This window comes from Euprymna scolopes, chromosome 32, assembly GCF_053919585.1.
Source record: "Euprymna scolopes isolate OS-2025 chromosome 32, ASM5391958v1, whole genome shotgun sequence".
Lineage (NCBI taxonomy): Eukaryota > Metazoa > Mollusca > Cephalopoda > Sepiida > Sepiolidae > Euprymna > Euprymna scolopes.
Window position 1 is genome coordinate 94671588 of NC_136513.1, and position 24862 is coordinate 94696449.

Here is a 24862-nt window from a genome sequence, read left to right on the forward strand (position 1 = left end):
TTTGAACCATTCAATGATCTCATTTGCGCACTGTTCAGCAGGAAGAGAAAAAATATTTCCCCATGGGGCATCTCTGATAAGATCTCTGATGGCTTCCCAGTCAGCCATTTTATAATATCTCATTGTTTTGAGCACTGGCTCTTCAGTCTTGGGTCTAGAGTTTAGGGCGATTTCAACCATTATCACTGCATGATCAGTGTTCCCGAGTGGGCTGTCAGCATTTGTTATACAATCCTCGGGAACTATGGTCAGAAACAGATCTAGAAGTGATGCTTGTTGTTCTTGCTGGTCAGGGAAACAGGTTGGAAACGTAACCATTTATGATAGGGAGTGAGATATAGCGAAGCTATGTGTTGTGCTGCCGGCTGCATCTGTGTGAGGAGAGAATCCAAGCCAGTTTTTTTGGTGAACATTAAAGTCACCAAATACATGTACTTGTGCGCTAGTGTCGAGGGAGAGTGCTGTGTCTATGCTGGCAGCTGGCTGGCTTTATATAACAAAGCAAAAATGAAAATTAACTGACTGCTTGACCTAGTTTTATTTTGGAAACAACTGCCAGTAAAAATAAAAGAGTAATTCCCTCCTCCTCCCCTACACAAATTTCATCAATGGAATGAATATTACAACATCCTTTTTTAACGTAACCAGCTTGTGGACATACAGTATCCTATAATGTATGGTTTGTAAAGGTATCTTGTGTAGTTTCTGAATTTTAGCATCCCCCTGTCCACATGAACAGGAATACCACAGCTGTACCTATACAGACTTACGTATTTTATTTTATTAAATTTTTAAACTTATACAGCAAAAGAAATAAAATTGTAGTTGTAAAGTAGTTAACTCATATTTATTAAATTTAAAGTATGAGTTATTCCCCTTTGCTGATTTTGATTTTTAGGTGATTATTTAAAAATGTTTCATATTATTAGTCATCTGGGTTGGAGTAAGTCATGATTGAGATAAATATTAGTAAAGTATGTCATTATATTGTCAACTTGCATGACTACCTAACGTTGCCCGGGAGGAGCATAGACGGCAAAATAGAGTTAAAAAAAATCTGATATCCTTTTTTTTAACACTTCTCTACCTTCGCCTATCCCTTTCTGTCTGCTTGGCAGTTAAGAAGGAATTCCCTCCTCCAACCAATGACAGAATAGATGCTATAGTTTGATTCTAACCAAAGCTCAAAACCTGTTTTTTAGTTTGAGTTTCACAGTATAGGTTGATGAAAAAAAAATGCCATAAATATTGATCGCTCAACCCCCCTCCCCCGACTAATTTTTGTTCTGGGTGATATCAAAACGAATGAAAATTACTTTTATGGTAAGTGCTCAACTGAACTTCAATCTATGGTCACCCCTACCCCCATAAAACTTTTGTGGCAAATACTCAGCTAGCTGCACCTATGAACCATTTCCTTCACTCTCTATACCTAAAACTAAAAAATTCCATGAGCAAAGTTTTTTTCCTTGAACTGTCTGTAGAATACAATATCATTGTGCTGCTTCCTATCTGACTATAACATGATTGTTTTCAAGTTTAATGTAAATAAGTTCTTGTTGAGTCTTTCTCTTATATAATAAATAGGGCTATGACAACAGCATATTCTTTTCCTTGTTTTGATTCTCAGGTATATATCCATTGATACCTTATATGTTTTTATGTAGAGTGATGTGGTTCTCGGTTGATTGTGTCTAACTGTGTCGGACATATACTCGAGAGTCAAAACAATGAAAGGAATATGCTGTTGTCATAGCCCTAATAATAAAACCTTACCCAAGTTCCAACGTTACTTATCACAGTGTTTCCCCATCTACCTAACACTCGTTAACCCTTTTCCTAGAGTGGCTTCTGGGTCTTGATGAGCGGTGACTCTCACCCCCACCCTCCTAACTAATAAAATTTTTTTAAATTGTGTCCAAAAAAGAATATATCATATCAGCTTTGTGTGTCTTGTGTAGTTTCTGATTTTTAGCTGAACACATACGCACGCACACGCAACTATGTACCTAGAAAACTTAGTCATAAAAACTGACATAGTGATATGGAACAAGAAGAAAGAAGCAACCGTAGTAGAAGTTAATGTCCCTGATGATGCTGAGTTAAACAAAGTTGAGAGGGAAAACGATGAAGAGATACCATGGTCTTATGTACGACATGAACAGAAACTGTAATCTTAGGAAGATTTCCATCATTCCAATAATTATGGAAGTAATCTAACTGATGCAAAAAAATTTCAAAATCTACCTGGCGAATATACTCAATGAACCAAGTGCAAAACATAAACAATTAAAAAAAAAAACTTAAAGGGGTGGTTAGAATCTTAAAAAAAGTCTCTTGATTTGAATATATAAGACAGCGGGTGAATATCTGGCATCAGGAAGGATGCCCCATCCCCAGCTTGAACAAACTGATGAGAAAATTTAAAACAAAAAAGAACTGTGTTTTATATAATAGACTAGCAGGGCTACCCGGCGTTGCTCGGGACCGTATAAACAATGAAAAAACAAAAGCAGATATTGAACATATGTTTTATTCTTAGGGGAGAGGAATCTTTCATCTCAAGTTTTAGCGTTACAAACAAACATTTGTCTTTTATATATAGAGATAATGACAGGTTTTTTGGGGGCCCCCCTCGAAGATAACTGATCAGTTGACCAACTTCTAGTGGTCCGTTTGATGTGAAATTTCGATATTTGTCATCCGGGTGATGGGACTTCGATATGATACCAAATTTGTCAAGTTTGGTTCCGTCTTTCAAAAGTTTTAGCGTTACAAACAAACATACATACATACACACAGACGTTTGGCTTTTATATATATAGAAGAAGAAGAAGATAAACCCTTATCCTTGAGTTGCCTACATGAAACAAATGTAAATGAAAATTGGCTAGTCAGAAGCAAATCTTAAATGCTATTGAGGTCTAACTACAAAAATCTGACAGGACAACTTTATATGTTTGATTATTTTAGTTTTTTTTAATATAAATTTTCTATTTCAGTCATGGATTTGGTAATCCCGATTCATGGTGAGATGAACGTTCTTCATCAACTGATGGTGAATTTAATTGAAAGCGGACATTTAAAGAAAGCCCGAAAAGTCTTAGAGGTGAGTAACGTTGCGTTATGCCCTGATATGCACCCCCCCCCCTTCAAAAATGTGAAAGCTGTTTTGAAGATGTGTTCTCCTTCAGCAAAACGGGAAATCAAAACTAAGATTTTTCATAGTTCACTCATCTTTACGTATATTACATATACAACCCCCCCCCCCCCCCGCGGTTGGAGGAAGCAAAACTCAATCTATAGATTATTTCCCTTGTTTTTGCCTAATTTTCTCTCGATCAGTGATCGTAATTTTGTAAAGTGTTTTTCTTCACGCATTTTTCAATCCAACGTAATTCAAATGTCAGACAACAAATTTTTATATGTCCACTAGCCATGCACCCAGCATTGCCCAGTCATAAAATATGTTTAAATAAATATGATATTTTAATTTATGCAGATTTCGTATTTATCATTATTAATGCCTATTCTCTATTGATTATTATATTGTACCCAATATATAGTGGTGATTTCAAAAGTTAAAAAAAAAAAAAAAAAAATTGACTTTGGTGCTGTCATCTAGAATTGAAACCAAAACATTTAGTGCTCCAGACTTAATCGTTACTGTTTCAGCTATTGTCAGACGAAAAAAAAAAATTCAAAATGAACCAACTTTAATGTATAGACATACATTTGTGAACCCGTACAATAGTATTTTAAGTTGACTTACGCCTGCCAAGTTCAAGGGTTTTTTTTTTTTTTCAATTTTGTCCTTTTAGCAACTATTTTTACCGGCTTATATATATATATAAAACACTGGTCCACAAAAAATTCAATCACTTAATCTGTCTTGTGCTGCTCTGTGATCCTGCATCTTGGATACAATGCAACACTAATAGAGTTTTAAATATCTCCACTGGACCATCTGTAAAAAGTTTTATATCTAGAGTAGCAGCAAGTTTTGGGAACATGCATACCAGAAAGAACAGTTGGAAATAAGTTGTACACCATCCGCTATGACTATGTAATTTTTACAGCTACATGCTTTGAAAACTGAACTATTAAACTTGACATAGTGATATTGGACAAGAAGAAGAAAGAAGCAACCTTAGTAGAAGTCAGTGTTCTCCAATGATGCTGGGTTAAACAGAACTGAGAAGGAAAAGATAACAAAATACCAAGATCTTATGTATGACATGAAAAGAAACTGGAATCTTAGGAAGATCTTCATCATTCCAGTAATTATACGAGCAACTGGACTCATGAAAAGAATTTGAAAAACTGGCGAAAATACTCGGTGACATTTATTTGTCATATACTTGTTTCTTAATCACTTTTTTGTTCTGTTGTCTATTGTAAAACATACCCGGTGTTTTAATAAAGACAAAACTTGCTCCCATATATTAAGTGCTGGGATTGTACATACAAAGGGATAAACAGTTGTGAACAATATATGTTTACAAGGAATGGTGGAAGGATGTAAAAAATATGGCAAACCAAGAAGATTGTATAGTAACGTATATTCCTGGATTTTCAGACAAATTCATCAAAACAAACTTGGAATTAAAAAAAAAAATGTTAATTCATAATAGATTGCATATCTGCAAGAACACGTGGCATAACGGATAAAGTACTAAGTAAAAATTCAGTTCTAAGTGACACTCTTCTGGCGGTTGAAGGTTCAATCCTCGGTAGGGGCGGTATTAAAAATACAATTGCAAACCCTATACAACGTCTACATAGTCAAGGCTGATGGGACAAGAGCATGCTACCTCTGTGGATTAAATAAAAAGTTCTGTTCAGAATTCCATGCAAATCACAAGTTCAAAAGAAAAATTCTCAAAGTGGGGGATTACATGAGCTAACACATTGTGAGAATAGCATTCAAAATGAGAACAGTAGTTCAAATAATCCAAATCACCAATCCTCATCTCAAAAATTCAAAAACATAATAGATTGTATTTGACAGGATATCTGGTGGAAGAGTGCTAAAAAAAAAACAGATAAAAATTTAATACATGAGTGAGATGCAGTGAAGCAAATTAAAATCTGTTTTTAATTTAGTAAATCTTTGTAGTGCTTATTTAGAAATATACTGCGTTAAAAAACGAAAATACTGAAAGATCTTTGTATGTACTCATCATGGGATGAAGATGTCATATTCCAAAAAAATCATAAATTGATCAAGTTTTTTTTTTTTCTTTTTATTAATAAAATCAGATTTTATGAGGAAGTGAGGAGAGGGCCCTGCAACAGGCATATTGTTTACAATTTTGCCAAAATTCAAGGGCGACAATTCGACTGCAGAGATTTTGTTTGTATTCAAATTAATTAAAACTTTTTACTCACTAAAGATTTTTTTCAATATTTTTTAAATATAATTTGGAGTAAGCGCCATCTTTGTTTCCGTTGAGTTTCTTTTTGTGTCTCAGATTCAAGATTAATTCTGAAATTTTATCTATCTATTTATTCATTTATTTTTTTAGACCCCGGGGCTAAGGGCTGCAATGATCCGCATAAAAATTGGCTGTGAAAATTTCATCAATCAAAACAAGGTAATGTTCGTAATTTATTTGTGAAGAAACTTACCCAAAAATGTTTTCTTGTTTTTAAAAGCAAAAAATGGGCTAATAGTCAACTAGCGTTGGTTGACTACTAGCCCATTTTTTTTTTTTTTTTTTTTTATTTGCTGTAAAATTACTTTTTTTATTTTTTTCTGTTGAATCGTTTTAGAAAATATGCTAGAAATTTTCTAGAGTTAGTTATTTCTAACATTTTTATTTATAAAAAAGAATCTTTTGTAGCAGAACAATCTTTCATATTTTTGGACGAAGGCAATTAAAAACCAAAAGTTATTGCATTCAAAATAAATTATATTCAATTATAATTACAAATACAATAAAGAGTAATACTTATGTCAGTTTGAAGTTTGATAGTTTCCAAAATGGTTGTTCTTTTTGTTGAAGAAAATTAGGTAACAGAGGTGAGGAGAAATGTTTTCATTCCTTTCAGTAAATTTTTTTTGAACTCCTCTCGTTCTTTCGGTAAATATTTTTGTTTGAACTCTGCTCGTCAAAGGTTTTTTTTTTCTTTCTTTTTTTTTTTTTTTTTTAATGTTTATATATAGCCTCTTCTCAAGTAACAGTGGGCAATTTGCATAACGCCACTTATGCAAATTGCATAAAAAGTCTTAAGAAAATTTCCAACAGAGTTTTATATGTATAGAAAACAGTTATCTATCAGGTTGACAGGAAAGTCCTTGCAGTTTTTAACTTTTAAATTCAGATGAATATATTTTGGCTCAAACAAAAAATTACTGATCAAAATAAACACCATCAGAATCACCATACTTTTGCCAACACAAAACAAGTGTATTCATGCCAGTAACGTAAAAATCTTGCGTTCTGGTGGCGAGAAAGTCACTGAAGACATTTTTATATCACTTGAATTTTTTAAGCATTTCTCATGCAGAAAGTTGTTGAGATGCTGGAAAAAGTAGTAGTCGGTAGGTGAGAAGTCTGGAGAGTATGGCGGATGAGGCAGTTTCAAAGCCCAATTCGTTCAACTTCTGCAGGGTCGGTTTAGCAATTTGTTTCTTTTTAACCTTTTCTATATAACATTTTTATTTGATGAGGTCATTTATTCAAAAATACTGTATTGCTCTATTATTATTATTATTATTAGAAAAACAAAAATCTCATGAAGATTTAGTTTTTGAAATTTTTCTTGATAAATTTCCATCGTACGATTTTGAAGGTCTTAATAAATAATGATGAACTCCATTTTAGATCACCGAATTGGAACAGTTGGTGGAGATTACAAAAGACATGTTTGGCTTGGATCGAGAAGAAATGTTATTTCAATTGATCCGAGGATACGGTGAGTCAGTTTAAACCTTTTTTGGTGCTTACATTGATGATTTTTTAAACCAACGCATTTCAGGTGAAAACATTATTACATACTTAATTGTCATGATGAAATTAGTATAAATTCCAAAAAAATTACAAAAAATGTATCCAGTAGGAAAATAATTACAAATAAAAATAGAGTTCATTGAATTATCGAGGTTTAATGTGGAAGAGTTATGCCACCAATTCTGCATGCCAAACAAGGGAAATAACCCTTGACATGATTTAACTAATTAATGATCCGCCATTTTTAAACCAACGCATTTCAGAATGTAATTGTGGCTGATTTTTTTTTTTATTTTTATCTAAATACATTTAATACATCTACTGGATCATTTCATAATTTTTGGAATTTATTCTAATTTTACCCATAACTCATAAGTATGTAGTAATGTTTTCACCTGAAATGCATTGATTAAAAAGATCACCAATGTAAACAAGCACCCCATTTTCTTTTCTACAAATTTCTTTTAGGAACTTGGAAAGTAGTTTTTTTTTTTTTTTTTTAGACGGGGTGTTTTATAATGTACACTTTCAGATTTTATTTATATATTCAGTTTTTCTTTACATGTTTGATTAAAAACCTGACAATTCCTGTTTGTTTTTCTGACCAGTCCTTTCAAGTCCACAGACCAAAGATGTAATGTCCTGCTCGAATGATGCAAACATGAATTTGCCATATCTGCAAACATTTTTGACTAACATAGGTCCTTCAACAGGCGTGTGATGAGTTGCAAAATTCAAATTGGTGAATTTATTGAGAAATTTGAATAAAATTGTTTCAAAAACATTTTGTTATACCATTTCCTTTTTCTTTGTTTCAAGCTTGGTTAAGGATTGGTTTGTTTGAATGAGTAAGACTTTGATGGTAGGGAGGCACAGGTTGCAATTTTAGAATTTTTATTTTTAGACGAAACCTACATAAGCATCACACAAGCATATGAACACAAATGATTGGTTCCCCTGATTTTTTTCTCTTAATAGAAGGACGACATCATTTGAATAAAATGTATTACTTTAATAGAAAAACAAAAAAAATCTAATTGTATTGTAGAACTTTTATGTATGATATCAATTTCATAAAAATAAGGTATATCTGAAGTTTTAAGGAGGTTATGGCTATGTTCTTTAAATTTGAACATAAATTGTAGACTAGTGCATGCACCCTAAGCAATTACCAACACTAAAATTAAATACAGCCTGGAGAAGGAAACTCACAGCCCAATGATTGGGGTTCGACAAATGCTGAGGGCTGGCATGGATTATACAGGGCAATAAATATTGTTTTATCATCAACTTTTTAATCTCAAAAGGGTTGATATGCCATAAAAACACGTGTCAAACTAAAAAAGGAGTTAAAACATGCATCACCATATCGAAGGAATCCGAAGATTTTGTTGCTGCCATTAATTTTCCTGATATTTTTGTAGTCCTTTCTAGAAAGACATTGGATACAGAAAAAGACAACAAGAAAGTTGCCAACATCCTAAGTATAAGTGATTTTTGTGGAACAAACTGGATTCTAACTTGGTACACCCAGGTCATCAGTCCACTTGACCATCATGTTATTCATGCCAATAAGATAGTGGAAGAAAAAATGGGCTAGTCAAAATCAAGTATTGATATGTAAATTACTTTAACTCAAAATATAAAGGTGTTTTATTTATTTATTAATTTTTTAATGCAATAAAAAAATTTTCTGATGACTAGAGCTAGGACAACGGCATATTCTTTTCATTGTTTTGATTCTCGAGTGTGTATCCGTTGATATCTTATATGCTTTTATATAGAGTGATGTGGTTCTCGATTGATTAACTGTGTCGGATATATACTCGTTTTTTCAAAACAATGAAAAAAATATGCTGTTGTCATAGCCCTACTGATGACACAAATAATTTAAGAATTTTTATAAAATTCAGATATTATTCTGTTCTGTGACCATCTTTGTTTCCTTTTTTATAATTTATCTTTTTTTTTCTTTGTGTTTTAAGTGAAAATTGAAGATTACAAAAAAGCTCAAGATGTTTTGACCAAATACGAGGAAGAAGATCTTTCCCCATCTGGTCGCACATTACGCTACTTATCTAAAGCTATGAAGGGAGCCGGACTGGACATCACGTTTGATGTACCAACCGTTTACGATGTAAGTAGTTTTTTGTTTAGTTTTTCTATTCAGAAGGTGAAATAAAGTGGTAAAACGCAAAGATGAAGAAATAAATTGAAAACACTTCTGGGCGCTTCTACACTATTAGGACGAAATTTCGGAAATCGTAAAATTGAATTTCACATGAAAATAATGGTATCTACGTATTCCTCATATTTTTAAGATGATTATATTCAAAACTTGCGAAAATCGATAAGGTAGAAAATTATTTATTAAAGAAAATAAAAAATAGAATTTTATAAAAAAACGATCGTAAGACACAGGAGAGTTCAAAAGGGAGGTAATTTTCCATTTCGACTTAAACAAGATGGCAGCAATTTTTCGATAAGAAAATCGATAAGGTAGAAAATTATTTATTAAAGAAAATAAAAAATAGAATTTTATAAAAAACGATCGTAAGACACAGGAGAGTTCAAAAGGGAGGTAATTTTCCATTTCGACTTAAACAAGATGGTCACAATTTTTCACCTGCTAATACGATTAAAGGTTTTTTTTGTTTTTTTTAATAATTCATGTAATTTCGACTGCATAATTTGGAAGCTACCATTGTAACTTATTAGAATTGACAAAAAAAATTAGTAGAAACCATTGTTTTTTTTTATCTGAAAACTCCATTTATCGACTACAAAATTATTGTCCAATTTCTACTGTACACTCTTTAACCCTTATCCTTGAGTGGCCTCTTGGCCTTGATAATGTCGTGATGCCTATGTAAAAAAAAAAAATTAAAAAAAAATGTTGTCCTAATAGTTTAGAAGCGCCCACTTCTGTAGAGATCAACAAATATAATTATTTATTATATAACAACTGAAAAAGAATTACTTTATAATGATACATCACAAGAACTTGGCCTTCGGGACAAGATCAAAGTGTAGTATCTGTTCCGGCAGATACTGCAAGCTATGACTAGCTATGACTAGCAAAGACCAGATGTGGGGGCAACCCCACATGTCTGACCTTTAACCAGCTCCCATTTCCCACCTCTCGGGAGCTGGTCCCCTTTTCCCCTTCCCCCTCCCTTCACTCCTCACATTAAAAATCGGCCTTGTGCCTAATTTGCTCGGTGGGGGAGCAAATAAATACCATCTGTTCTTCAGATGCTGCACTTCTATTTCTTGTTCTCTTTCGGTGGAGGAGAAATCCTTCACAACTGAGACAATTTTTATTTTTGTACCTTTTCTCCACGTTAAAAAACGACCCTGGTGTCTAACTTTGTCCTGTGGGGAGGCATAGTAAATAGGTACAACAAAATAACTGTACAATGAAAGTGTAAAATGTAGAAACAAAAAAATTAAATTAAACTTTATAATGATGACGTAACAAAGAGCAAAGAGTTGCTTCCCTTTTTAACCGTTTATATCACCAAATTGTCGCCTGTCAAGTTGACTTTTAGAAAAACAATATTTCTTACTCTTATGGAATAAGGAGTTTGTTTATGTTCGTGCGTCAGTTGCGCACTAACTTTCGCCGCGTGTGGGTTTCATGATTCAAAAGTTTATTTATTACATAAAAAAATTCTGGCGGTAAAGGGTTAATACAAAACGTTTAAACATTATTCTTAAGTAGAAATTTTCTTCCAACTAACAAGGGGAAAAATGCCTTTGTATATCAGCAAGCAAACCTTTTCTAAATTAAAAAAAAAATTTAAATAAAAAAAATTTTAGATAAAGATTTTTTTTTGATGCTTATTTTGAATCACACTTAATTTAAAAAAACAAAAATACACAAGATGTACGTACTTGTCATGGAAAAAAAAATGTCATATTCCAAAAATTACATAAATTACTGAAGTATTTTTTTAAATACAAAAATCCAATTTTATGAGTAAGTGAGGAGGGAGCCAGAGATTTTTTTTTTTTAGAAAGTGTTAAAATTCAAAAGCCGACAACTCAATTTGACTACTGAGATTTACGAACCCTTCTATTTTATTATTAATCGCTGAAAATCGTTTGATTTTTTTTACTTAAAAATAAACTACTTGATCAATTTACATGAGTTTTAGAATATAATATCTTCGTTTTCTTATGAGTACGTACATCACAAAGATTTTTCTGTATTTTTGTTTTTTTAATTAAGTGCAATTTTAAATTAGCACTTTTTTTTCTTGAATAAAATCAAGAAAATGTTTTTTTCTTAATTTTTCTTGAATAAATTTAAGAAAAAGTTTTTTATGGAATAAATTTTAAATGTTTTTTGAATGTTTTTTAAATGTTTTTTAAATGTTTTTTTTAAAATGTTTTTTAAATGTTTTTTGAATGTTTTTTAAATGTTTTTTAAATGTTTTTTAAAATGTTTTTTGAATGTTTTTAAAATGTTTTTGAAATCAGAAATAAGTTTTTGCTTTAGAATTCAATCAGCATTTATTTTTTGTTTCCATTTTGTTTGTTTTATTCAAATACTTTAAATATTTATTATTTCTATATTAGGCTTTTCGTCCGTTGACTTAAAATGGGTGCTTTATGCCAAAATGATGGTTGAATATGCATGTTAAATCCATGCTCATTTTTTTAATTAAATACTGATCCTTATTAATCTTTGTGAATTGAATGAATACCATAATACTTAGGCCGTTGCACCTTATAACAAATGTCCATACATTATTTCGAGCCAGATCTGAAAACTTCAAGAGTAAATGTGGTATTGTGGTGACTAATCTCTATTAACCCCTTACTGTGCATCGAACGGACACCATATTACTTAATTTGCGGCATCTTATCATAACAAAGGTCTATGCAAACTTTCAGGTAGATCGGACTAGTAGTTTTCAAAAGAAAATGGAGCAGACAGGTAGACAAGAAAATGTAATCTATATATATAAAAGCGAAAATGTATGTATGTACGCTTTTCCTCAATGTCCACAAAAGGCTTCTTTTAGAGAAGTGCTCGCTCGCTTCGCAACTTCTTAAAACTTTTTATATCATCCATAAATTGTAATATCTGACACTTAACCATGGAGCTCGCCTGTCTATTTAATTTTATTGACTTTCAAACGTTAATTATTCCACATTTCCCGCATCGGCACGCGTTACATTCGGTTTTCGGTATGAAAAAAAGCGAAACTCGACTCTAATCACAGGCCCAGAGCCAGTGAACGTTTGGTCAATGTCGACTTCGTCATATCAGACGGGAGAGCTGGTTTTTAAAAACAAACAAACCGATTTATTGACCTCATTAAAAACTGTCCCGCACAAAATGCTAACTGCCGAATACCTATCGCCGTCACGTCAATCAAAAACGCGCACCTGTTTTTTTTTTTTTTCACGTTTTTTATTTTCCAACTGCGCGTCGTAAAGATTTCGGTTTTTTTTCACGTGCACCTGTTTTTTTTTTCACACACACCTACAAACACCCGGGCAACGCCGGGTACCCCTCGCTAGTATAATATAAAAATTAGACATGGCAAAAATACTTACATTTAAACTTGTATTTGTTTATCTAAACTGTTTTGTGGAAATATAATTTCTTTAGACTTAAGCAATTTATTATATAAATAGCAATTGTGTGAATGTTTAGCTAAAAAACAAACACCCACAAAGTTGGTATATTTTTTGATGAATATCATCTAATTTTAGGGAGAAAAAATTTGTTCTTTGACTCTAAATAAGTGCAGATTTTGTTGGGGAAGGTGGGCATCAGTTTTTCAGCCAAAGATGGGGAGAGCTTAAGGAAGATGGTCAGAGGAAAATTAAACAACTGAAAAAGCATCTTAGTGGAATTTGAATGGAATCATTTCTCCTGACTGCCAAACTTTGAGATTGCAAGTTGTCAGAAAATGTTGAACCTCTGAACGCGGGAAATGGATGATGAAAACACAAAAAAAATATCCACTTTTTTAAAAAAAAGTAACGTAATTACATGTTAACATGGATCCAACGTTATTGATGAAAGTCTCGCAAAGAAACAAAGGAAAGAAATTTGACTCATTTTTTTCTTAGTTGAAATGAAAGGCATTTATTCATGGTACTTTCCAAACCTTGCATACATCTTGGTTTTACAAATCTCTTCATTTGTTATGTAGTTAACAAAACTCTCCTATGTCGAACACATGCTTTTTCTCCTCCTGCAGAGTTTGTCTCTGATGTATCGTTATTTTCATGGAAAGTGTTCGAATGAGCTTCAATCTATGGTCCCCCCTCGCCAAACTTTCACAAGAAACACTCGTCTAGCTGTAAACACTATCAATAATTCCCCCCACTCTTTATCTGTGCCTAAACCTAAACGTAGATTCCATGAACAAAGCTTTTTTCTTAGAACTGCACGCCTGTGGAATTGTCTTCCGTTTTCCTGCTTTCCGGCTGACTACAATATGGTTGTCTTCAAGTCTAACGTAAATAAGTTCTTGATGAGCCGTTCCATATAAGTTATCAACTTTACCAAATTTTCATTACTAATGATTACTATAATGTCCAATTTCTACTGTACACTCTTTAACCCTTATCCTTGAGTGGTCTCTTGGCCTTGATAATGTGGTGATGCCTATGTAAAAAAAAAAAAAAAAAAAAATGCTTCACTTAACTGTCGTCGCCCACATTAGTTTCAAATCTCCCTCATATTTTTTCTTTTCCTCCACTGTGATGTCACCTCATGTGACAGCTTGATCATTTACATATGTATCCTGACGCTACTTGCGCGTCACTGGCTCTGTTACAAAAATAAATGAAATTATTTGAACAAAAATATTTACTGAAAAAAAAAAATTTTGAACAAAGAAATATTTACTAAAAAAAATATATTTGTACAAAGAAATATTCACTCTAAAAAAAATTCAAATAAAATTGTATTGGGAAGCCAAGTGGAACAACTTCCTCAACCCCCTTAGTCTGTTAAAGACGCACTACATTGTAGACCAACGTGAATTGTCAATTTACCAGCACCTTACTATCACCAATATTCCTGGAAACACCATAAACCTGCTTTCTGTCTGTTGAGACATTCACTGATAGTTGAATAAAAAGAAAACGACATTTTATTAATAAAATATTATTTTTTGTTAAACTGTTATTGACATTTTTTTTTTATGATTTCTTTTTCATTTGGAATATATTTCAATTTTTGTTTAAAGTTGCAATTTAATATTTTAAGAAAATAAAATTATTAAAATTCTCGTAACTAAAGATTGTTTTTTTTTTCTCAATATTTTAGGAAAAATTAAGTGACATCTTAAATTTAGAAGATGATATTTTCCGCCATGTGCAAGAAAACCGATTTCGATCAGCCAAAACCATGATTAGAAAGTGAGTTACAGTTATGTTTTAATTTTTAAAGAATTTTTTATATGCAATTGAAAAATTTCAATTTGATGATTTGATGTTTTTTTTCTCTTTTCTTCCTTTTTTTCTTTTCTTCCTTTTTTTCTCTTTTCTTCCTTTTTTCTCTTTTCTTCCTTTTTTTTCTCTCTTCCTTTTTTTCTCTTTTCCTTTTTTCTCTTTTCTTCCTTTTTCTCTCTCTTCCTTTTTCTCTCTTTTCCTTTTTCTCTCTTTTCTTCCTTTTTTCTCTTTCCTTCCTTTTTTCTCTCTTTTCTTCCTTTTTTCTCTCTTTTCTTCCTTTTTTTCTCTTTTCTTCCTTTTTTCTCTCTTTTCTTCCTTTTTCTCTCTTTTCTTCCTTTTTCTCTCTTTTCTTCCTTTTTTCTCTCTTTTCTTCCTTTTTTCTCTCTTTTCTTCCTTTTTTTTCTCTTTTCTTCCTTTTTTCTCTCTTTTCTTCCTTTTTTCTCTCTTTTCTTCCTTTTTTCTCTCTTTTCTTCCTTTTTTCTCTCTTTTCTTCCTTTTTCTCTCTTTTCTTCCTTTTTTCTCTTATTTTCTAAAAAATACAAACATTTTATTTTTAAATGTTTTTCATACAAGTAAAAATTTTAATTTGATAAATTTTTTTTTTTTTCGATTTTTTTTTTTTTGATTTTTCTCCATTTTCTATTTTCTCTTTAAAATACAAACATATTCAAGATATTACGTTAGCTAAGCTCATAGTTACAAAACTGAAAGAGTAATAAATTGTAAATAAAATAATGAATCCATAAAAATTTATGATAAAAAAAAAATACCAAAATATTAATTCCATATTATATATTACAGAGTAACCTAATGATACATAATATGTGCTTATATCTACAAATTTTCATTTCCTCTGAAAACATGCAAAAATATATAAATCATGTAATCATACCTACATTAGTTAGCTGGGGTGACTGAACAAAGCAACGTCTTCCTCCAAGGAAAACTGAGATGCAACTGTGCTATACCCTCACTGAGTCAGGAGAGTACTTGGAGGAAGGAAAAGAAATAAGTTGGCAAATAGCAATTATGAACACTTAAGATTTATTCATTCATTAAGATAATAAATCTTCATTCATTTCGCCCTAAAACTAGTTGATATTTTATGATTTATTTTTTTGTTTTGTTGCAAGAAAAAAAAAAAAGCAAATAATTTTATTTTAAAAATTATTTGCTTTTTTTTTTTCAAAGTCAAGAATTCTGTTTTTTTTAAATTTGCATTATTGGAAATAATTAAAAATTCCAAGCAAAAGAAGTAAATTTTTATAGCTAACATTTGAAATTATGCTTTAGAAAAAAAACTTGGTTTTTCAATTCTTTAATTTAATTTTATTTTTAATAAGTAAAAAACAGCAATCCACAATCTAATTTTAAGATTCGATTATTTAATCTGTACATTTCGTGGCAAACCAGTGCATGGACACTACACAATGTGGAGCTAAATACGAAGACTGTGTGCAACAGAGCAATGTATCGCCGCTGTGTACATAACAGACGAATGTATGGGTCCTGTGTCCACCACAGACGAATATATGAGTTCTCTATATACTGCAGATGAAGGTATGGGCTCTGTGTCCATGACAGACTGGTGGATGATGTATGGTCCCTGTGTTCACGATGGACGATGTGTGGTCCCTGTGTACATGATGGACGATGTGTGGTCCCTGTGTACATGATGGACGATGTGTTGTCCCTGTGTACACGATGGATGATGTGTGGTCCCTGTGTACATGATGGACGATGTGTGGTCCCTGTGTTCACGATGGACGATGTGTGGTCCCTGTGTTCACGATGGACGATGTGTGGTCCCTGTGTTCACGATGGACGATGTATGGTCCCTGTGTTCACGATGGACGATGTATGGTCCCTGTGTTCACGATGGACGATGTGTGGGCCTTCTGTCCGCCACAGATGGACAGACAACGTATGAGCCTTGTGTCCACGACGGACAGACAACGTATGGGCTCTGTGAATGGAGCAGTTTATGGTCACAGTCTCTCATAGAGATTCTGATAAATTGAAAAAAAAGTTGCATTGAAATGTGGTCTCAAGATGGGAGTGCAACTTTATTTCAAAAGTTCTGAAACACCCGACTTGAATGTTTTCTTTGGTTTTTCAGGTTGGAAGCAAGCCATCAGTGTTCTTCTGATCTCCTGATGAAAATAGCAGAGTTTTTATCACAACTCAACAGACCAAATGGTAAAATCAAAAAGCAAATTTTTTATTTCTTTGAATCCGCAACAATTTTTTTTTTAATCTTATCAACTGAGTCATGCTGTTAAGTCGATGTTCTTCCGAATTTATAAGCAGATTTAAATAATTCTTGGGAAAAATTCAGGAAGATGCTGCCAAAAATCCAATGAAAATTATTGGTGAATATCAGGAAAAATATCTGTTCTTAAAAGAAATGTAGGGCTGGATATAATATGTAAATTGTTTGAAGTTTTCTCGAAGGATCATCATCATCATCATCGGCGGTCACTCGTGTCCGAGTAAGACTGGATCGAAGGATCAGAAAGCTGCTGATGGTCTTTACATCTTGACGTGTTTCCTTCAAAATTCCGATGCAAAGTATTTTTAGGCTTTGTTTGCTTTGCCTTTTTTTTTTTTTTTTTTTTTTTTACATAGGCATCACCACTTATCAAGGCCAAGAGGCCACTCAAGGATAAGGGTTAAAGAGTGTACAGTAGACATTGGACAATATAATAATCATTCGCTAATCCTATGAGATATAACTGTAAGCACATCTGCTGTAGATCTAGCAGAACGGAAACCATATTGAGTGTCACTAAGAAGGTTATTTTTGTTGAGATGGTTGATTACTTCTGTATTTAACACAGATTCCAACAACTTACTCATGACGCACAGGAGACTTATTGGCCTGTACTGAGAGGGGGATGAGCGATCACCTTACATGGTAATGGGACATTGGCCCCAAACACTTCTTATCTGTAATGGCTAATTCTATTTTCTATTCTGCTATTTTCATATGCACTCTGTTATACACATTATACACATTATACACACGTCTTAGCCTCAAGCTCCTAACTTTCACATGCTAACCGCCTGACAGACATCACTAAACATCTATACATTTCTACCTCTGACATGATTCATTCCTATCCAGTTTGGTACTTACCAGCCAAAGTATGCACTCAGATGCAAAGCGATGCATCTAAAACCAAGCTTCTATCTTTATATCATCAACGTTCTGATCCCCATCTGGTATCAATTAAAATGAATGGCTCTCGTCTTGAGGAGGCCTCAAGTTTTGACAGGCTTCTGGGCTTGACCTTTACTCCTGATCTTAAATGGAATACGTACATCAAATTTGTTGCCAAGGCCGCTGGAAAAATGGTCAGATCCTTCTATCGATCCAGTATATATCTCACTGCTGATGCAATTCTCTATCTATATAAGAGCCAGATACGTCCAAGGATGGAATACTGTTGCCACATATGGGCAGGAGCTGCTAGAAAAAACTTGTCCTGCCTTGATAGGGTTCAAAATAGACTTTGTGGCCTGGTGGGAGATGTCCTTTTCTCTTCGCTGCAACATCTATCTCACAGAAGAGATGTTGCGAGTTTGTCTCTGCTTTATTGTTATTTTCATGGAAAGTGTTCGACTGAGCTTCAATCTATGGTCCCCCCTCGCCAAACTTTTACAAGAAACACTAGACTAGCTGAAAACATTATCAATAATTTTCCCCACTCTTTATCTGTGCCTAAACCTAAACATAGATTCCATGATCAAAGCTTCTTTCTTAGAACTGCACGCCTGTGGAATTGTCTTCTGTTTTCCTGCTTTCCAGCTGTCTATAATATGGTTGTCTTCAAGTCCAACGTGAACAAGTTTCTGATGAGCCGTTCCACTTAAGTTAACAAATTTACCGAACTTCCATTACTATCGATTACTATATTGTCCTTTTGACTACTCTACACTCTTTAACCCTTATCCTTGAGTGGCCGATCGGCCTTGATAAGTGGTGACGCCTATGTAAAAAAAAAAAAAAAAATTATGGTAACCTTACGCATCCAATCTCTAAATAGTTTGGTAATGTACGGCATACCACTTCTTACATCAATTCCATAACATGGATATCATAAACACTAGAAAGTGTGATAGACCGAGAAAAGTCTTGCTTGAGTGCATAAGTAAGGTGGCTACATGTGCATAACTGATATCAACACTTTTGGAGGAGATCACTAGCAATTGATCTCAGATTTGGCTTATGGCTCCACTAATCTTTTAAGCCTGAAATTAACAATCACCTCTCAAAAAAAAAGCAAGTGCCATTTTAGAAGGTAACTAATCATGGGTCAAAAATAATGGCAACAAACACATAAGATAATGAATCTTACAATCGGCATCTACACATGAAAATTATGACGGGTAGTAAATTTTATGACATTTGGTAACAGTTACGTGTTGTGTTCAATTTTTTTTTTTAATTTTATTTAAATTATAAACAAAACATACAGATTTTTTACAAAGCAATTTGTTTTATAAACTTTAGAAATTCATAAAATCAATAAATTTTTAATCAATAAAACAATTTGTAACTTTTCTTTTTAATTAAAGTTATTTTTTAATGTAAATCTCCAAAAATTTACAGAATAAAATGTTTTTTGAAGAAATCTGTGAAAACAAGTTTGTTGTTTAAATAATTCAACCGGAAGTAAAAAAAAAAAAAAAAAAAAAAAAAATCAATGTCGAACCAACATGTGTCCTTTTGGTCATTTAGGATTTTGGAGTGCCTTAAGTATAATTGATCCTTTTTTTTTATTATTATTGCTGGACCCCCCCCCCACTCCCTAACAAGTCCTATTACCATTGAAGCATAAAAGGTTACTGTGGTAGGAGCCAGATTTATAAGAGACATAAAGAATCAAATTCTACCCAATTTACACCATTAATGATTATTTCCGGTTGTTTCTGGAAGAAAAAGAAAACAAAAAAAAAAAACGGGGAAATTTAATTCAACCGGAAGTAAAAAAAAAAAAGAAAAAAAAACGGGGAAATTTAATTCAACCGGAAGTAAAAAAAAAAAAGAAAAAAAAAAAAATCAATGTTGAACCAACATGTGTCCTTTTGGTCATTTAGGATTTTGGAGTGCCTTAAGTATAATTGATCCTTTTTTTTTTTTTATTATTGTTTGATCCCCCCCCCCACTCCCTAACAAGTCCTATTACCATTGAAGCATAAAAGGTTACTGTGATAGGAGCCAGATTTATAAGAGACATAAAGAATCAAATTCTATCCAATTTACACCATTAATGATTACTACACTCTTACTACACCTTATATTCATTAACCTTCATCCTTGAGTGTCCTTCAGGCCTTGATAAGTGGTTACTCCAAAGTAGGAAAAAAAAGACAAGTTGGGCAACAAAATGCGTGTTCACATTACATTTAAATTTCTGCTTGTTTGTTATTTTGTCTCCATACATAAGTGTCGTCGAAATAAAGTTATGCATTAAAGAAAATAGCCAGGCACACTTAATTAAGTGTTTATGATTTAACCACATATAAAAATAATTTTTTTAAAATTGTATCAAACCAACATAAATCCCTTTGGTCATTTATTTTTTGGGGTGCCTCAAGTATAATTGATCCAAAGTTTCAAAATAAACAACAAAAATTAATATTAAATTCTAACTAATCATTTATATTTTTTATTGTGTTGTTATATATTTCTTCTAACTTTTTCAGATGTTGGTTGGGTGATTCAGTTGTTGGCTGATCATGGCGACGTTGAGAGTTTATTACTGCTGAAAGCAAAAAAAATTGTAACTAATGTTGATATTTTGAACAAATGTCTTTTTACTGCATACGTCAACAGGTATGTCGATCTTTATTTTCTCTCCATCAAACAGTTTCAACTCTCTCACTGCCAGACATGATACTGTAGTATTATTATTATTATTATTATTATTATTGTTATTATTATTAGTATTATTATTATTATTATTATTATTGTTATTATTATTGTTATTGTTATTATTATTATTATTATTATTATTATTGTTATTATTATTATTATTATTGTTATTATTATTATTATTATTATTATTATTGTTATTGTTATTGTTATTATTATTATTATTATTATTATTATTGTTATTATTATTATTATTGTTATTATTATTATTATTATTATTATTGTTATTATTATTATTATTATTGTTATTATTATTATTATTATTATTATTATTGTTATTATTATTGTTATTGTTATTATTATTATTATTATTGTTATTATTATTGTTATTGTTATTATTATTATTATTATTATTATTATTATTATTGTTATTATTATTATTATTATTGTTATTATTATTATTATTATTATTATTGTTATTATTATTGTTATTATTGTTATTATTATTGTTATTATTATTATTATTATTATTATTGTTATTATTAGTACTACTACTACTTCCAGATAGCATAGAGTAGATTTTCTTGTCTAATATGTTATATCAAAATATAGTAATGTTTTTGATCCCCCACCCCACCCCACCCACCCAGGCAACACAGCTTTTAAACATATCTGCTCTATCTATCTATCCAGGATATTGAACACTTTGGATTGACTAATGCAGGGGTTTCAAAAGTTTTCTAAGAGGGGGAGGGCATATTACTAATTTTTAAGGCTATGTGGGCTAAAATTAAAAAATAAATTGACCAAAAAACAACGGATGAATAACTAGAAAAACATGGCTAACAGGCCATTTGTTTTCAAAGTTTGAATCGATGTAGAATTTTTTTGTTAAAAAATTAACATTCGAAAGTCCTTTCAACTCTATCATCATTTGTCAGTATTATTTATTTTAATTCGAAAGCACGAAATTGGTGCATTTCGAACATAATCATATAAGAAGAGGAGGGGGGGGGTCTGTCACAAATGTAATATTGCAGTGGTTTATCAACTTTTAAAAAAGGGAAACTTGTCTCGAATCCAAGGTGCAGGTGAAACCGAGGCTCAGCTGCGGAATGTCAAGATGAAAAAGACATGGCATACACGTATACAAGAGAACATGTTCATTCCTGTTTTGCTGATTTGTTTTGCTGATTTGTTTTGCTTTTTAGTGAAACTGATTCTCCAAGACCTCATTTTTTTTTTTTAATCTGTTTTTCTTTTTGTTCAGAAAAAAAAAAAATCACACCATTTTCACACGTTTCCATTTTTTTCCTGAATATTTTTTTGCATTTCAAGGTCTTTAATCCATTTAATCCAGCTCTACAGGCTGGATTAAAGACCTTTGTGGGCCATTTTTTGGAGATCCCTGGACTAACATATATACCACATTGCCTGGGGCCATATAAAACTAAATAAAAGTTACATAATGGGTGTAACATCTTTATATTAAAACTTCTTTCCTTCTCTATCTCTATGTATCTTTCTGTCTTTCCCTCTCCCTCATTTTTCCGTAATTTCCTTTTCAAAAATATTCCTACAATTATTTATTTAGATTTGTGTGTGTATCTCTACTATTATATAAAAGGAATTTTGTGTGTGTGGGCTTGTTCCCTATGGACTCCTAAATGGCTGGGCTGATTTTTATGAAATTTCACATGAAGGTACTTTGTGTGTCTGGCAGTGTTCTTAAATAGGTTTTGTATCGGAATGTATTCAATAAGTATTGATAATCGAAATAACCCGATAAAAGAAGGAACAGGCGATTTTGACCAATGTTAACACCTTACACAGCCTAACATTACAAGTGCATTTGAGAAGTTTATTGCCACACAAGACGAAAAGCCCAGCATATGAAATTAACAGTAGGTTCTTTGATATGACAGGCACATTCGAAATGAATATTTCTGTTTAGAGCACAATTAAAGCATGATACTTGACTTTTGCATATTCAACTTTAATTCAAGCCATTATATATAAAAAAATAATTTTCTAAAATAAATATTAGGTTCTCTACATTGCAATGTAGACTAGAATGTATTATGGACTAAGTTACTGCAAGGAGGCATGTCAAGCTTCCTCCCGGTGCACTGCGATGAGTCCCCAACTAGAGCAGGCAATTCATAGATTTGATTGAAAAATGTTCAATTTCACCAATTTCCCAATTACAATGACAATAAAAATATAGGAATGTAAAACATTTGTTGATCATCATTCAATCCCAGACAACGTTGGGTCTCCCTGCTAGTGCATGATAAATACTTCAGTCAAAAATGAAATTTTCCAGATAATTTAGTAGTTTGGAGTTTTCCACATCATTCGGGTTACAGGATGATCACAGGATGTGGCAGTCGAGCAGGGTATGGTTGAGAGTCTGCTTCCATTTGTTGCACTTTTACTCTATCAAGTGTGAATGTCTGTATAAATTTTTAAAGGTAAATATTGGAGTGGAACGGTGTGCGTACGTGTTTAAATTTGGTGCTTGTGTAGATTGACATGACATGTAATAATGTTTTCACCTGAAATGTGTTGGTCTAAAAGATTGTTAATTTACACAAGCACCATAAATTATTTTGAGCTACATTGTTTGAAACTTGTGAAAATAGACGGCTCCAAATCTTTCGAAATAAAACCAGGAGAGTAGTAATTTATTTGGTTCTTGTCCAGAATTCTCCTTATATTAAAAAAAAAAAAAACCAGTAGTAAAGAAAAATTTGTATAATGTTACGTACCTGTGATGAAAATATCATATTCCAAAAATCATATAAATTGATCAAGTAGTTTTATTTTTAATTCAAAAAAAAAAAATGAAATTTTTTTAGTATCCGAGAAGTGACTGTCTTGCCTAACATTTTTAAAACAATCAAAAAAAAAAATGAAATTTTTTTAGTATCCGAGAAGTGACTGTCTTGCCTAACATTTTTAAAACAATCAAAAAAAAAAAAAGGAAGTTACTCAACAATAATTCAAACTTGCGAAATTTCCATTATGTGCTTAAAAATGATTTTCTAAAAATAAAACTACTTGATAAATAATTGTGATTTTTGGAAGATGAATGCTAAAGAGAATAGTTTCTCCATCAGATGTGTGATAAATCTTCCACTAGCGAGTTTTCATGATTCAGGGATAAGACACCTGGACTTCAGTCACTGTAATTCTTAGTTTCGAATGATGCTATTATCAGCCATGCTGATGGACCATGAACTCTTTGTAGAGTAGTTGTCTATCTGTGCATCTCTCTGAGGAATGGTCTCTAGCAGACTCCACTGTTAATTTTTGCTCAACAGACTTGAAATTAAATATTCGATTTCATTGTTAGCTGGTAAAAATAGCTGCTAAGAGGTCAAAATTGAAAAAAATTGGAATATGTAAGTTGACTAAATGTGTATCTTAGCAGATGCAAATTGACTTTAAGTGCTCTTCTATGCATATGCAAATATACATTTATAGGTTAAACAACATTATTTTTTAACTTTTTATATGCGTATGGACGTGGCTCAGAGGGTAACAAATAAGGCTGGAGAGCTATGTTTTGATTTCGATTCTAGCTAGTGGCACCCAAGTCTTTTTTTTTTACTTTTGAAATCACTACTATATGTTAAGTACAATATGATAATAAATAGCAAATTGACTCTATAACAATAAATACTAAATCTGCATAAATTGAAATATCATATTTAAGTTTATTATACGACTGGTCTACTACTATATTAGAACACAATTAACAAAAACTATTAAAAGTCTTGCACATCAAAACAAAACAGCCATTCATCAACAAAATTAACTTCAACAATATTGGAAATGTCACCTTATATTCTATTAATACTATAAACATCACACAGTTCCTGCCAAAACCTACGACTAAATATATAAATATGCAAAATTCATTTTACTGATTTTTTTTTTTGATTTTTTTCAGCAATCGAACGCAGGAATTGATTTCCTATTTGAATGAAAACCTTGATTCAGTTGGAAGTTTCATTTCTGTCAAAGGTCTGACGGGGATTGTAGAAACAAATCCGGATCAAGTGTCACAAAGTAAGATCATCACCTCCCTTTCCCCCCTCCCCAATACTTCTCAGTGTTCAGCTCTTTGTTGCCATGGTGATCAGTTTTGTTTATATAGATTCAAGCATTTGTCATGTTTTTTTTTTTGTAACTAGAGTAGGTATTTTTATATCTTGAAAATTTTCTCGTAGATCTTTGCAAAACATTATGATACCGAATTCATTTTGATGCTCTTGAGAGCAGGTGGAGCACTATTTTAATTATGGTTGGCAGTTACGTAGAAATGCTATCTCGATTAAAATGCTGATCTCCAGCAGAACATCTTGCCGAAGTAAGGAAATAACTTTCAAAGAAATCTGACTAGAAATAAGTTCGTAAATCAATTCCTAAAAGCTGTCCAACTCATGCCAACGTGTAAAACAGATTTTGAACCAAATATGATGATGATAAGCTCTATTGTTCAAATTTTGTTGGAAATTAGAAAATTTTCTGTCTTGTGTACCATCGATCTAAAAGCCGATTTTCACAGCATCTAACTAAAAATGTAGGTTTT

The 24862-nt window shown here is 32.0% G+C and overlaps 1 protein-coding gene across 1 annotated transcript in view; it reads left to right on the forward strand.

The window, feature by feature from the left end:
* LOC145256507 (leucine-rich PPR motif-containing protein, mitochondrial-like) overlaps positions 1-24862 on the forward strand; it is a 139121-nt gene that overhangs the window by 97549 nt on the left and 16710 nt on the right. Inside the window, exons 25-32 of the mRNA XM_080115478.1 lie at positions 3003-3109; positions 5529-5597; positions 6831-6921; positions 8942-9093; positions 14257-14348; positions 16501-16580; positions 20094-20223; positions 24221-24339. Coding sequence (XP_079971604.1) covers positions 3003-3109; positions 5529-5597; positions 6831-6921; positions 8942-9093; positions 14257-14348; positions 16501-16580; positions 20094-20223; positions 24221-24339 — 840 coding nt within the window. The remainder of the gene's footprint in view (positions 1-3002; positions 3110-5528; positions 5598-6830; positions 6922-8941; positions 9094-14256; positions 14349-16500; positions 16581-20093; positions 20224-24220; positions 24340-24862) is intronic.